Genomic DNA, 16668 nt, shown 5'->3' with positions numbered 1-16668 from the left:
GTTGGGCGCCCTGGATTTCATGGTTAGGAACCTCTGGGCTTCTTGTAATTTTTTCAGACCACAACCTTGGTTGTTACAATTAAAGAAACCTGGATGAGGAAATTCAGTTAAATACATTAAATTGCTTCTAAGGTTGGTTACTTCAAATTTTTGATATTTCATCCCGCTAATTCTCCACTTTCAAAGCACCACCATATTTACTGAAAATCAGCAAGCCGAATTGTGTTTCCAAACAATAAGACTTCGCTTTGCTTTTAAACACGAAAGTAAACCATTCCTAGAGGGCAGTTTCATAGTTTGAAGTATCTATTTAATCAACAGGATGGACAACTCACCTAGCAGGGGGTGGGAACATATTCTTGATACCCATAATTCTCTGGTTTATTGTTATAACAATTGATCGAAACTGACTAACAGTTTGTAAATAAATTATCGGACGAATGAATTATGGCGGAAGTTACTACAAATAATGTCTGGTTCTTGGCAATTGCTATTATTTTTCTTCCTCTTACAGGTAAGAATGGTGTCACTACCCCTGTTGAGTTTGGATTGTAATCTTAAGACTCGACCAGGCTATAGATTTCCTGGAGACAGATTCTTTTAAAGTTTAAGGCGAAATCCGATAGGAAATCGAGCAATTTCAGTTTTTAGTGGAACATAATCTGGTACCAGAATAATTTTAAGTATTTTACAGTCCTTTTTACATTTTCTTAAAGCTAAAGATGTAAATAGTTGCCTGAAATAACACTGAAAACAATTTTCCATGGGAACGAGAGAAAATAAATTTCAAAGTTCAAAGAAATTGTGGAAACGCAGGTAAAATTTCATCATCCGTTACATTTTACTAGTACTTTTACAGTTTTCATACGAAGTTCAACAATTGTTTTCGATGTTTGGTGTTGCTAGAAATTAATTTTTTGGGGAAGATATTTAAAACAGTTGTACAGAAGTTTGCAATACGATGTAAATAATCTTGGTACTAAGGTTTTTGTCCACTTGTTACTCGAACTTGGCGGATTCCGTCTGAAAACCTAAGGAATATTAAATATGCTGGCGGTAGTTGAATTATAACCTGTCTTAGTTAACTCGCAATCAAGTACATATTGCCATATTATGTTTTCGTAGCTCCGGCGCAGCATTCAACAATCTTAGACTTTGAATTAAGATGAAGACGGCCACAATTTTATCGTTAAAGCATCGTCAAAGCATCAGGGCAGAAGCGTGTCTTGCAGTATTGTGCATATATTACTTTTATCCATATTTTCCGCTTTCGGTTGGTAGATCAATTCAAGTAGCACCACAGGATGTTGATAAAAGAAGACCCTGTGTTATTTTGTTTCTTGTTTGACTGTAAATGTATCTTCGTTACCGCGCTAAGAAGGCGTTCGTGCCGAAGAGTTACGCATGAACAGTTGGCTATTAAAGTTTGAGTTCTTCGGGAATGTAACATTTCTTGTCACGATACATGTATAATGTCACGCTGTGCTTAATAAAATATAATATTGTCGTTTCATTTCTCTGAACATCCTGTTTCGGAAATTTGTTCTTTCAGTTGTTCTTACAGCACTTAAGAGGCTGTCTCTGTAAAAACCGACCACTGATTTTACTTCGAAAATTCGATTAGTTTTTCTTTTAAGCTGGGATTTCGAAGCCCTTACCTAGTCAATCACTAAAATGAGTTTTATTTGATTAAAAATTCTAATTGAATTTTTCTAGGATTGATTGAAGTTCCCTCCGCCCGACACAAGTTGCGTGCCTGCCGAAACTGGAAAAATAGCACATATTGCCGGCGCTCTAAAAAAATCAATATTCGCGCAAAAGTCCTAATTCTCTTTTTCAACTATTGATATTTCATAGCAGTTTGTTTAGCCATGTTGCAATTATAATTCAGTGTTGTTCCTTCAACGGTTAAAAGAAGATTTTCTATCCGTTAAATCGAGTTCTGAACCAAACACGGAAATAGCTCTACTTTGAAGGCATGTTTTCTAACATCCTCGGAGACACAGGGGTAGTTAGTGGAGGCGGGTAAAAGCCTCAACGGGCGAGAAAAAACTTCGGGCGAAGAAAAGTCAAGAACGAGAGGAAGAGCCCCTGGGGACAAGGTTTTAACGGACCAGCTCCAAACGGTCAGAGTAGTTCTGGCTTCTTATTGGTGCCAGAAAACCTTTGTTTTTCCCTGCAATTACAGAGCAGCAAGACTAGGAATCGTTTCGTATTTTCTTACACCGAAAATCCATGCAGGTCAGTTGCCAGCCATATTTGTCTGGGTCGCTCTAATTGTTCGGCGATCGAGGGTTTACTCGAGGAGAAAAGTTCCAGTCACAGCAGAAAATATAGGAAAGATCGTTCGGCATAACCACAAGAAACTCGCCGGAGATGCGCTGGACCTTTCGCAGGTATCGTTACATCAGCGCATTTAAAAGATTGCTAGTTTTTGTACACCCACTGATGTCGATAAATTTTTCGGCGTTTCGGAATTTCGCTTTCTTGGATGAAATGGGATTTCTTTTTTCCCTATACCAAAATTTCTTACATAACTTGCTGTGACTGAAACTTTTCCAGTCCTGAGTAGTCTTTCGCCGCTCGGGCCAGGCAGGTATGTCAAGCATTGAATCGGCAGCTTCGCGTACGCGTGCAGCACGACTTTCTCTGCGCTTCAAAATGAAAACTCTCGCAACGCTTTATCACACATTGCACTCTTTAAGTAACAGTAATAGTAATGGAGAAAATAATGTTTATGACCATTGTCGAGTTTGCGCTTTCGTTTTTGTAAACAAGAAGAGAAAGAGAAATCTTGATGGCGAGTTTCTGACAAAGTTTGAAGAAGTGTATAATCGAAACGTTCGAGCAGACGATGGCCTTCCTCGTACAGTGTGTGACACTTGCCACTACAGAGTTGAAACAATGTGGAAGAAATCTTCAGTTGTCTTTCCTTCTATCATCTTTCGAAGAGGAGACATCCCCTTTCCCCTTTATCATCTAGTCAAGTCGATGAGGAGACAGCTTCCCAAATAAACAAGAAGAAAGGCTATCGCATTCCTTTTGAAAATGTACCAATTAGACCAAAGCCACCAGTTTTGGTGATGTCAAGCAAAGAGGTAAACATTTGGAATGAGATTGGCACCCAAACAAGAAATTCCGGTTGTCGCTGCTTTCCAGTTTCTTCAAAGGGAACATGTGTCAAGGTATGCACAGTTGCTGAGTTTACAATTTAGCAAGATACATGTACATGCAGAAACTATCCTTAGACTCTTGGGGAACCTGTTATTATTTAGATGTCCACCCATACTTACATTTACAATGTGTGTCATCAAATTCTCTATAAAACTAAAAATGCTTTTTTTAATAGTGGCCAATTGGCCACATCTTGGTGCTTTGTAGTTGTAAACATTAACAGGACCATATCCAACTTCACTGGGTGCGTAAAGTAGGATAGTATCAGTTGTCCACTTCTACGTTTGAATCAAAAGGTTCCTTTTAAAGTTTTTAACATGTTAAATCAGTTCTTTAAGTTTTTCAAGATTTTATCTCACTGGTTTAGTACACATTTATAGACACTTTTGTATAATATAATAATAATAATAATAATAATAATAATTATTATTATTATTAGTGGAATGCATGTAGAATTCCACATAGGTTTTCTGAGGAGATTTTAATAAAGTTCTTGTTATTATTATTATAATTATTATTATTATCATTATTATCATTATTATTATTATTATTATTATTATTATTATCTTACACCCTTGTTTGTGTTGGGAACTAGCTCTTGGTGGTTAACTGTACCAATGAAGCTCAGAAAGTAGCCACCACTAGTCACATAAACTTTAGGCCTAACTCTAATAATTATTATTATATTTGTCCATTAATCTTTGTGCTCATTTAGAAAGAGTAACATTACGTCAAATAAATGCATTTTTGACTCTAATACTACACTCTAGAGCTCTGCTTACTATACAGTCGTAATGAAATAGTATTCCTTTATTTTCTTTGTTGTATGCTCCTTTAAGTTACTATTATATATACCTGATCTTTCAAAATTAGATTATGGTTCATTGCCCCAGTAAAACCATCTCAATGGTATTACCACCAAATTTCCATTGCCTGGGCATTGCTCTTTACAAGTCAAAGACTTCTTCAGGTGCAGGCTTGGCAACATTTAAATCAAAAGGTTTGCGTCGAGCACTGATTACCCGCTCTTGCTTGGAGTTGGAAAACGAGTGCAGGAAAATTGTGAGAAAAAAGAAGTCAGTATTAAAATGCACTTCCCTGGAAGATCTTAAGAAATTTAAATGGTTGAAGCTGATGAAAGAGTGGGTGAGGGAGGCACCTACCCTATGTAAGGTCCTCAAGGCAAATGCAATGCCACCGCAATTTGCAGTTTCTCAGGCCTATCATTGGTGCAGCTGGTGCCATGCTGTTAAAGTCAAGAAACGCACAAATGCCTACTGTTCAATACGTTGTTGGCCTTTCTCTTTTTCTTGGCTGAACAGGAAAAAAGGTTTGTCTGAAGATCTTTTACGTGTTACATTACTACAGTTGTCAAAAACATCGTATCCATAATCTTAGCACTGCACAGGATATTTGTTACAGCTATCTAAAGTGTACCAGTAGGTTAATGGAGCAACAGCTTCCACTAGTCTATTATAGGTTAATGGTAGAGGAATTGTAATTATAGGGTGGCCATAGGTTTAACTCATATTGGAAGAATTAAGAAAAAGAGAATTCCAAACACGCCTGTGTCACTGACTGAAAAATCATTCCATGATCATCGGATCATTGTGCATCGCAGCGTGAGTTAACAATGCAACAGTGGTAATTGATAGTAATCTTTATTGTGACATACCTGTTACATGAATATATAGATTATAATACAAGCACGATATATATAATTTCGACATAGCAGTGTACTTATTGTAAAATCATATAGGGATTTACCAGACTTCAGAAGCTAGGCATGTGCATGAGCAGGAAAAGCACCAATAGAAAGATCAAAGAGGCTGCACAGCATTTCCAGAAAAAAAATCAAGTCATGGAAAGCCGTTCTTCTCCTAAATATCAAATTCATTGTAGAAACCAACTGCAACTAGTGAAATTGTGCCGTAATGTGAATAGCCTAAGAGGAGGCACCCAGGTTATTAGTTGTATAGTTACATTGCTATACAACTACATTATATTATTATAATAATTATTACTGTGTTTGTAGTGATAGCGGAGCTGCTGCGCGCCGAAGGCGCGCCAGTGGAGCATCCATTCCTTAGACGTTTTGGTAACCCATCAAGCCGAGTAAATTTCGTTATGATGTCACCGTACGAACGATGTCCGTCCGTCCGTACAGACTCTGGGGGAGGGGGAGGGGAGTCTCAAGGTAACCCGAACGGGGGAGCTCAAGAATGCCATCTTTTCTTGGCGGGATGAAAACTCATTGCTATATTGTTATGTCAAGAAACGATAGCGGAGTTGATAATGTAACGTTTCAAGGGAGGGTTTAACTGAGGCAGAACGTGAAAGAAAATAATCGGGAGCAAGAATTACTAGTAACAGGAAAAGATCGCGAAAGAGAGCAGGCGCTGCGAGGTCTAGAGAAAGGAAGCGAAACAGTACCGAACAATGCCGTAAATTAGAGCGAGTCAGGGCTGAGAAAAAGGAGATGAAACAATACTGAGCAGAGCTAGCGAAGAGCTTGAGAAAGCAGGCGAAATGGCCGACAAATAACTTCCCAAGTTAATTCGCACGTCGAGATGTGCAACCGTGCAAGGAAAGTCACATGATGTTTACTGTGTTTAGAGAAATTACAGAACGCTAAATACAGCAGAAAAGATGGTTGATTCGTTGATCTATCGAAAAGATTACTTCAGTTCAGTCTTCACTACTTTGCTGCAAGTTTCTACCTGGAAGACTTAGTCAGTAGCCGAACTGCGGTAAGCGACTGATCTATTTTTGAGGTGTTTTCAAGTGTTTTCTGTACAAATTATCAAGTTGCGTTATCTTCAATAGGTTTTTTTTTCAAAGTCTTCCTGACTTGAGGCCATGCTGCGAGACATTTTTTTTTAAAATTACATCGTTTTAATATCGCTCATCGCTAAATAATAACACTTGAGTCGCTTTGTGGAAGTTGTTGTAAGTTGCATACTGTAAACAAATAGTTTTCGCTAACCTCACGGACTACAACCTCACGTCCAAAAATAATCAAACTGTAAGCTTGCTTGTAAACACTGCAAGGCGAGTTTTGAATCTTTTTTTCACAGGCGCTTGCTTCATAGACTGCTTAAATTTCCTCCTCTCACTATTGTTGGAAACCAAGAGAGGTCAATAAACCATTTTAAGCCGAAGCCAACAAAATTTGCTTGTTCGTGGTGATCTGCAAATTGTGTTTACAAAGTGTGGAATTTCCTCGTTTTGTTAGTTCAATTTATTCGGTTTGGTGAAATGCTTGGGGGTTAAAGACTGGTAAAGCCACCGCCGATAAAATGACTTCAAAGCCGTCGAGAAAAATAATATTCAAATCTATGCTTAAGCATGAATAAATGTTAAACTTAGCACTGAAAGTTTTTGAGCTTCTGGAGTGTCATTTTCAGGCTTGTAAATGCATTTCTTGGCTTTACTTTGAATTTGTATCCTTTCGTTGATAATTTCGGTCATCCAGGCTTCATGAAAACGAGATTTGCTGTTTGATACTCAGATGTAGTGATATATGCATATTGTGTTTATTTAGATTTCCTCTTGTCCAGTTAATTCGGTTTGGTGAAATGCTTGGTTGAAATGTCGAGACTATGCATGTAAACCCTGTCTGATTTTCTATTTGATTTGGTCGAGGGCACATGGCCCCTATTTTCGTTTTGAGAGGTGTTTGGGGTTTACATGTCTGGCTTTGGTATATGTACAATGAGGTATTTTGTACAAAGGGCTATATTCAGTAATGAACAATGTAAATTAAAATATCATTTAATATATGCTGACCTTATAAAAACTTTAGGGTGAAGAAATCGTCACCCTGTCCATTTCTCTGTAATAAAAATATCATTTACATACTATAAAAAATTTACTTGGTGACAGCGCTCTCCTCTCTCTACTCTCTCTCTCCCTCCTCTTCTTTGCTCTGATGGTTTCATTAACTACTTATTTAACTGAGAATGATGTCTTTACGGGAAAATATTAAACCGACACAATGCAGTATTGATCGAGCGACAGCAAGGTCTATATGGCCAGGCTGAGGTTTGAGAATTCCCGTAAAGACCGTACGTTCGAGGTTAATAAGTAGTCGATTATCTGGCCTAAAAAACAAAATCAAAACAAAAAAGCCATATTCATCTGTTAATTGGAGTACTTATCTGGCCATGCATTCATCATTACCAACTGCACAAAGTAGGTGAACCAATGCTTATTAAAAGAATTCTACATTCTCCTTGTTTATCGACGACAAACAACGTTCAATTGAAATGTTTTTCTCGTCCTATTTTATGGGAGAATAATGCCCTAGAATTAGTCAAGTGTTTTTATTACAGAGAACTGGACAGGGCGAGAACCTCTTCCTCCTAATTTTTTTTATATGTAAATGATATTTTTACCACAAAGAACTGGGAAGGGCGAGAACTTCTTCCCTCTAAATTTTTTATGTGATGCAAATGCTACTTTTTTTTACAGAGAACTCAGGCAGGGTAAGAACTTCTTTGCCCTAAATTTTTATATGGATGTAAATGATATTTTTGTTACAGAAAACTGGGCAGGGCGAGAACTTCTTTGCCTTAAATTTTTTATATGTCTGAAGATGATATTTTTATTACAGGATATACTGGGCAGGACCACAACTTCTTCGCCTTAAACTTTTTATCTGTATGTAAATGGAATTGTGTTTTAGAGAACTGGGCGGGGCAAGAACTTCTTCACCCTATTATATATCAGTAAATATATATATATATATATATATATATATATATATATATAAAGTTAAGATGCTTCGAGCCAACAGGGATGCCACGCGCCAGAAGGATCCAAAAGGATTCGTAGTCCAAACCTCGAGTAATGAAATTTGTAGGCAATTGTGGAAAACGAGGACGGACAACTTCGAGCGAAAAAAAAATATATATACAGTAAAAGATCTAAGAAATCTAAAAAAAGTTTAAAAATTTAATAAAAATAAACGTTTCGGTCAAAGACCTTCATCAGTTGCAGTGCAAGTGAATAATAAATTACAATAACCTTAAATAAGTTTACAGTATGAAAAATGACATCATATTACAAAGATGATTACATAACAGGGCGTGGTAACACATGAAAACGAAAAAATTAACCAATGATAAACAATCGGTGATTACTAAGCGAGATACTATGACAATGCGGTACAAAACTCAAAAGACACAAACCAAATAAGAATAAATAATCGAATATAATACAAATAAGATTAATATCAAAAAAGTAACGCGATTCGTCGAGTCAGCCGAAAGTGTGAAGGGACCCGCGTGTAAAATATTCAATGTTCAAAAAAGGCGGTCCCAAAATCCCCAAATTCTTTCCAAAGTTTTCAAACAGGCAAGAGCTATAAGATACGATTGAAACTTTCCTGTGATTCAAAAAATATCATTTATTTGGCTTCGTGTAAGAAATGTAACTTACAATACATGGGCTCTACAACAACAGATTTTAGAGTTAGATTTCGCAACCACAAGTCTGCTATGCTGACCAAGAAAAAGACTTGTGAGGTAGCGGTGCATTTCAACAGAACACCGCACGACTTAAACGACTTTTCTTTCCAGTGTATTGATCAAGTGCAGATAAATGCAAACAATACAAGTAACATCGAAAAGCTTTTAATCACTAAAGAGGCATATTGGAGTGCACAGTTGTTCTCTCTGGCACCTTTTGGCTTGAACAAACGTCAGGAATTCCACTCGAAAAAAAGAATAAACTACAATTAGCGCAAAAATAACTTGCAAATTTGGCGGTTATCTTAGTTCAGGTGTTCAAAGGCCCTGACCTTGGATCTTGTTAGCTTTGTTAGCGCTAGGTTTTCTCAGGGGCCCCCATCGGGGAATTTATTACATTATTGTTGTTTAAGGGCCCTGTTTAGGGCGCCTGTTGTGCCTTGCCGCGGCATAGTTTCAAGGGCTTTGTTTGGGGATTTTGGGACCGCCTTTTTTGAACATTGAATATTTTACACGCGGGTCCCTTCACACTTTCGGCTGACTCGACGAATCGCGTTACTTTTTTGATATTAATCTTATTTGTATTATATTCGATTATTTATTCTTATTTGGTTTGTGTCTTTTGAGTTTTGTACCGCATTGTCATAGTATCTCGCTTAGTAATCACCGATTGTTTATCATTGGTTAATTTTTTCGTTTTCATGTGTTACCACGCCCTGTTATGTAATCATCTTTGTAATATGATGTCATTTTTTATACTGTAAACTTATTTAAGGTTATTGTAATTTATTATTCACTTGCACTGCAACTGATGAAGGTCTTTGACCGAAACGTTTATTTTTATTAAATTCTTAAACTTTTTTTAGATTTCTTAGATTTTTTACTGTATATATATATTGTTTTCGCTCGAAGTTGTCCGTCCTCGTTTTCCACAATTGCCTATATATATATATATATATATATATATATATATATATATATATATATATATATATATATATATATATATAACCAAAAACTGGATTGAAATTCTCATCTACTACAAAGTGCTCAATAGCTGAACTAGATCGGGAATAACAGTAAAAACTCAAGAGCTAGGTTATATGGTCATTTAATCGCTACTCCGAGTTTCATGCCTCACGCGAGGCAATCATCAGGCGACTGCCAGAAAAAACGGTTACATACAAAGATATTTGAAAATACAGAACAATACAATTACATACTAGATGTGTTGCGTGTCACGTGGCGCGTCACGCGGGATCTTAATCGCTAATTAGATGATAAAATTTTTTAACAAGAATTTTCTAGCATGTCTGCAACACGATGCAAGCTCATTTCTGCTTTTCAGAGTTGACATTTCCGGTTTACATAAGATGAAAAATGTCTCCCACAAACACAAGTTTCAGTAGGTTACCCAAGTTGTACAGTGAATGTAAAATACTTATAGCTTCCTGATATTGCTTCCTTCCTTATAATTTAATTTTTGGCATTATTTAATTAAAAAAAAAAAATAGTTAAGGGTAATCCAGTAACAGTTCCTGAGTAGTAGGGAATGAATCTCATTATAGGGGAGCTCCTGTGTGCGAGTGGAGCCCCATGCCTTCGAAAATTATGTAACCCATCGATTTAAAAGTTTTTGTTGTCACATGACTGTCCCAGCCTGTGCCAAGCCCAATACCTTGAAAATATAGATAGCACCATTAATATAGGTGCATTTTTGACATTGCTTATCCGTGTTATGGTTTATTGACAGCTGTGAACACAAGGTATCCACTGACCAGTATCATGTGACCATATCACGTGCTCAGGTTTAGAACTCATTGAGGTTACGTTTTTTTAAAAGTTTACAGCTGACCAGGTACAAGGCTCAAGTCAGGTTATTACTCTGGGAAAGAAAGAGGGAGTACGTGCAAAGGCAAAATTTTGGTGCAAGTTAACCTCAGGCACGTTGTGGACTTTCCTTCTGATATATTCCTTGTACAATTGCCCCTTGGAATGCCCCTGATGCACTGCGTGTGTAATTTTAACAATCTTTAAGTTACACTTATAGTGGGTATAGTTTGTTAAAATTTAACTGGAAAGAGTAGCAAAACCACACGCTGAACAATTACATGCTTATAATTGATCATATTTTGAGTTTCTGATCCAAGAAAAACAAATCCTTTTTTTCTTTTATGGTTAATTTTTAGTGTTCAGCTCTGAAATTATACTAAACATGTTTATCATACAATGTTTAAAATTAAAAACTTTAGGTTCGTCTTACAAATATGTACTCTTATTCAACTCAATGGATTCTGATGGATTTGAATAGAGCTAGGAGCAATAAAGGAAAAAAACTTACCAATGTACAACAGTTTGCACCTCATCACACACCACTGCAACTGCATTCTTTCTAAAGAAATCATTAGAGAACATTCCTCGGAACTTATCCTCCCCAACAAACGACTCGGGGCTTCCACAGAGAAGGTCAATCTCCGCGGTTCCTTCGATTATTCTCTTGTCAATTTCAGCACTCTCCCCAACAAAGGCAGCTTTCAAACCAAGTGACCTGAAATACTTCACTTGGTCTTTAATGATAGAATTTAAAGGGCAAACAACAATAACTAAAGGTGAGACCAAACTTCTGTCCCAATTCTTTTTCACAGAAGGCAAAAACTGAAATGTTATACTTTTTCCGAATCCAGTTGGCAGCGCAGCGAAGACATCTTTTCCACGAACGATGTTTTTGATTCCAAGTACTTGCTCGGGTTTCAACTCGTTTATGCCGGGAAAATATATACACTTGAACGAAGTGCATCGAAAATTTTATCTGACGAAATACAATTCTCAGCCATGTGGCACTGACCGACTAAAAACAAGAGTTTTCATTTTGGAGCGCACAGGAAGTCGTGCTGCACGCCGCCGATTCGATGCTTGACATAACTACCTGGCCCGTGCCTATGAAAGGCTACTCAGGGTTGGAAAAGTTTCAGTCACAGCAAGTGATATAAGAAATTTTGTATAGGGAAAAAAAAAAAATCCCATTTCGTCCAAGAAAGCGAAATTCCGAAACGCCGAAAAACTTATCGACATCAGTGGGTGTACAAAGACTCGCAATCTTTTAAATACGCTAATGTTATGATACCTACCTAGGTCCAGCGTATCTCCGGCGAGTTTCTTGGGGATATGCCGAACGATCTTCTCTATATTTTCTGCTGTGACTGGAACTTTTCTCCTCGAGTAAACCCACGATCGCCGAATCATTAGAACGACCCAGACAAATATGGCCAGCAATTGGCCTGTATGTATCTTTCGTGTAAGAGAACACGAAACGACTCCTAGTCTTGCTGCTCTGTGATTGGGCAGAAAAAAGGTTTTCCGGCACCAATCAGAAGCCAGAACTACTCTGACCGTTTGGAACTGGTCCGTTAAAACCTTGCCCCGAGGGGCTCTTCCTCTCGTTCTTGACATTTCTTCGCCCGAATTTTTTTCTCGCCCGTTTAAACTTTTCCCCGCCCCCACTAACTGCCCCCTGTGTCTCCGAGGATGTTATAAAACGTGCCTTCAGAGTAGAGCTATTTTCGTGTTTGGTTCAAAACTTGATTCAACTGCCTCTGGGTCTCCGAGGATGGTTTTAAAAATGTGGCACCCATTTGAAACTGGTCAACTACATGAATAGAAAGTATAAATTGCCTTTTTGTAGCGTGAGTATCACATCAGATTGGGAACTAAAACACCTGTTGTAAACACAAAATGGCCGTGGCATTTATCAATCCTTCCATGGATCCCCGGATCATCTTTACTGTTCATACATGTTTGTGTGCCGAGAGTTGTCCGAAAAAGTGTTTCTAGAAACCTCCCAAGAGGTCTCTACATGATTAAACCGGCTTCTAGGAAAACAATGGTGTCAATGGTGAGTAATACAAAGAACATCGAAGTATGTAACCGTCACGCTCGACACAAATGAGGAACGTATAAATGTACCTCGTATACAAAACTACAGCTGAAAGGAAAAGCTGGCAGTTTTAATGCTACCTAGGTTTCAAGGATCGCTACAAAGGACCAAAACTTTAATCTTGAAGCCAGGTAAGAGATTTACGTGAATTTATCGGAACACTTTACTAAGGCGAGTATGTTAGTTACCCACTGTAATATTTTCAAAATTTCCCAAACTTAAAGCGGTCGTAAGTTTTGAAAACCTAGTGGGCAGACAAAATTTTATTATTTTTTTAAATTAAGGGCCATTTATACTTTCCATTCATGTAGTTCAGCAGTTTCAAACACATTTTTAAAACGTACCTTCAAAGTACAGCTATTTTCGTGTTTGGTTCAAAACTCGATTTCACGAATAGAAAATCTTCTTTTAACCGTTGAAGGAACAACATTGAATTATAATTGCAACATGGCTAAACAAACTGCTATGATATATCTATAGTGAAAAAAGAATTAGAACTTTTGCGCGAATATTAATTTTTTTTAGAGCGCCGGCAATATGTGCTATTTTTCCACTTTCGGCAGGCGCGCAACTTGTGTCGGGCGGAGGGAACTTCAATCAATCCTAGAAAAATTCAATTAGAATTTTTAATCAAATAAAACTCGTTTTAGTGGTTGACTAGGTAAGGGCTTCGAAATCCCAGCTTAAAAAAAAAAAAATCGAATTTTCGAAGTAAAATCAGTAGTCGGTTTTTACAGAGGCCTCTTAAAACCTTTTCTAGGATTAGCGAGTAAATTATAGTAATAAGTCTGATGGAGAGCATGGCAAGTATTCTACGAAGTTGTTAGAACACAAAATATGGCTGTTTTGCTAGTTTTGTAATTATTCGTGCGTTCCCTTTTTCGTTTGCTAATCCTTTTAATGTTTTTTTCATTAATTTATTGCTTAGCTTAATTATACAGTAATTATAAAAGAATAACACTTTTTTTTTTCGCAATGGCTGTACTCACAAGTACTATATTGTTCAGTATTGAGTTTTGCTATTAGCAACTCTCTTATAGTGTAATGCGAACCGTTTCTTTGTTTAAGGTTACTCCTTAAACCTTTGCGGGGCTACCCTCGCTAAATTTTCTTTTTTTCAACCAAATTAAAGTTCACTGTGTCAGGTAACATTTTCAAAACAAAAATTGAAAATACAATATTAAAAAGAGCGCGAGGTATTTGGAAAAAGAGATTTTTACGGAGTCACTGATACCCAAAGGCATGAACTCCTAGGCGACCGTTCGCAGCAAACTGCTTATTCCAGAAATCCTATATCAAATACTTTCAATTTTTGATTTCATGTTCGTCAAGAGTGCTTCGTGGTTTACCTTATGTTTGTATCAGCCACCTCCAGCAAAATTTTACAACGGTTACAAAATCGCGCTGCCCGCATCATTTTAAGGCGTGACTCTTCCAAAGACACTTTTAATGTTTTCGGGTGGGTTGAGCTAGAAACAGAGCGAAAAAGACATAAGTATATAAATGTCTAAATAATCTAGTGCCCAAATATTTGAGTGACTATTTCACAAGAAATTATAACGTGCATAACTACAATACTCGCAGAATAACAGATTTGCACCTGCCTAAACCCAAACTTACCCTTGCAAAACGAACCTTTAGATATTCGGGCTCAGCTTTTTTTAATCTCTTACCCCGTAGCATTCAAACGCCGAGTCACTTTCTTCTTTCAAAGTTTTAGTTGACGCCTACAATTTTTAAATTATATGGGAACTAGATTTTTATAAATTATTGCATGCTTGTTTATACTCTATACTTTTAATTACTATTACTTGTATTTTTAAATTTATATCTTGTATTTTTTAAATTTTATTTTGTATTTTTAAATTATCACGATGTTTTGTATTTTAAATTATTATAATTTTTTGTCCAGGGCCCCTCTGGATATCAGCCTCGTCGCTGAATGGGCCACCCTGGCTAAATAAAGTTTACCATTGCCCTTTACTCTTTGATGTCTCTGTGTTCCTGGAGGCGGTTTGGAGCCATTGTGATATGATTGGTAAAATACTGTCACGTGAACCATGTCCAACACCGCCTGAGCTTACCCTTAATGAAATATCATCTTGTTGTCTTTTGAAAATTGTTCGATAGTTCAGAAAACTTGAAGCGCATAAAAATTGGCCGCAGAATTTGTAAAGGATGCTCATACTAATGTTTTGACGGTTTTCGCGGAGAATAATCGAGCGTGTCATTTGTGAGCTTAGCTTTTAAAATGTAGTTTAGAAAATGGAGTCGACAAAATAAATTTCTGAGTAATATTTAATTTTTTTAGCGACTTCAGTAACTTGGACAGCACCTCCTCCTCAATGGACTCAGACGGATCCAACTGACATCAGAACAGTTGATAAGCCAGTCGTAAATGGAAGTACTCAGGTGCCTCTGAGGTGGAGTTACATTCTGTCAGCTGGTTCACTGACATTAACTACATTTTCGATAAGATTGAATGATCGCAGCTTCAATGATATTGGCACGACATCTGGTGGTAATACTGTAATTTTTAACAGGAATGATTACAGAACACGTTTTGATATCAGTAGAAGTGAAAAGGCCACCTTGATAATAAACAAAGTCACTGAAACAGAAGACGAGGTTTACCAATGCAAGCTTACAACGGATTCAAACCAATGGATTGACAGAATACGAATCGTTGTAACAGGTGAGCATTGCATGTAATGTATATTATATCATACTGTGCTAATCTTAAAAAAAGAATTTACTTTTCAGTACAAGTTGCAAAAAATGTTAAACATCATATGAACATGCGCGTCAGTTAAGAATTCTACTTATAGACAAAAGCCTCCATTTGGCGCGAAAATATGATCGTATACTTGTCCGCGGACATTATCTGTTCCGAGAAGCGAACAGTGTTCCGAGGGCGTAGCTCGAGGAAAACTACGAGCCTCGATCGCCTGATGGATCCCCCACTAGGATCTTTAGTGAAGACGATCTTAAAAATTTGTAATTAACCGTTTTAAGGAGATCTTACAAAAACCGTAAATATCGTATCGAAGTGGAAATTTGCATATTTTGAAGGAAATGAGATCGAACGGGGGGAAGGAAGAGAGTCTAGCACTTTTTCTCTTTGCTTCCCTTCCTTTGCAGTTTGGAAGTAGAATTTCTTTTTTGTTTTGGATATTGGAAATACCTTCAAACCTCCCAGCGTGGTCACTTTTTTTTTGTTTACTGAGGAACAGATAATGTCCAAGGACAAATATCCGAGCATATGTTCGCCCCAAATGGAGGCTATTGTGTTTAGTATCCTTCAAATCTTTTTCGCAACACGTGCAGTTTTGAAAACTGGGGAATATTTAACGATTATGCCATGAGCGCGCGTTGGATATGAGATGGTAAATAGCCAACGAGGCCCGTAGGGCCGAGTTGGCTATAACCAATCTCATATCCAACAAGCGCGAATGGAATGATTGTTTTACTAAATTCTGCAGCGTACTTGGAAATTATGGCTAAATTTTATTGGATTTTAATTTTACAAAACGACTGGAAGTTAATGTGGCAAAAAGCAACAACAAGGGGTAATCACATGACTTGCGCGCCGTTTGTAAACTTAGTTGAATGGAGAATTTGAAAGCAAAGTAAGCGAGTCTGCTGAACGAAAATTACAATCATGCATAATTCAAGACACGTCTACTAAATGAAGAGTATACAACCTTGGTCAGAAAGTTTAAAAAGAGTTCAAGTTTGAGTCATCGAGAAGAGTAATAGTTGTGCACTTGCACATTACAGTGATTAAAAATACTGCCGAAAGCTTTGATGGCCATGTGACACAGACGTCGTGCCAAAATTATTCTCGACAAGTACTCTTTCAACGTTCCCTTGCTGTGACTGCCTTTGCGTTTCGAGCTGGATGTGTGGAGCTGATTGCTGGCTAGTTTCAGAGTCAGGGACAGAAAATATCTTAACGTCGGATTCACTTTCAGAATCTCCGAGGCCACCTTGACAGTTTTTCGTGGCTGGTAAAGAACCGAGCCGACTTCGGTTCAGCTCAAAGTACTCAACTCCTTGAGGGGTTTTTCGCAAGGAAAGAAGTGTTGG

At 37.4% G+C, this 16668-nt stretch overlaps 1 protein-coding gene across 1 annotated transcript; it reads left to right on the top strand.

The window, feature by feature from the left end:
- The first annotated feature begins 327 nt into the window (after positions 1 to 327).
- Positions 328 to 15731, top strand: LOC149109535 (uncharacterized). The gene is made up of 3 exons (XM_089294648.1): positions 328 to 514; positions 14891 to 15274; positions 15721 to 15731. Exons 1-3 carry the CDS (start codon positions 448 to 450, stop codon positions 15729 to 15731), a joined length of 462 nt encoding a protein of 153 aa, XP_089150774.1. The 5' UTR covers positions 328 to 447.
- The last annotated feature ends 937 nt before the right edge of the window (positions 15732 to 16668 follow it).

Source organism: Orbicella faveolata, unplaced genomic scaffold (genome assembly GCF_042242905.1).
Source record: "Orbicella faveolata isolate gen_17 unplaced genomic scaffold, um_ofav_v1 contig_25, whole genome shotgun sequence".
NCBI classification, from domain to species: domain Eukaryota; kingdom Metazoa; phylum Cnidaria; class Anthozoa; order Scleractinia; family Merulinidae; genus Orbicella; species Orbicella faveolata.
The sequence above is the reverse complement of the archived record's forward strand: the minus strand, read 5'-3'. Positions and strand labels throughout refer to the sequence as shown.

Excerpts from the sequence above, each read along its gene's own strand:
- LOC149109535 (XM_089294648.1), top strand. The coding sequence starts at position 448 with ATGGCGGAAGTTACTACAAATAATGTCTGGTTCTTGGCAATTGCTATT. Across the intron at positions 515-14,890 it reads TATTTTTCTTCCTCTTACAG|CGACTTCAGTAACTTGGACA; the intron begins GTAAGAATGGTG and ends TAATTTTTTTAG.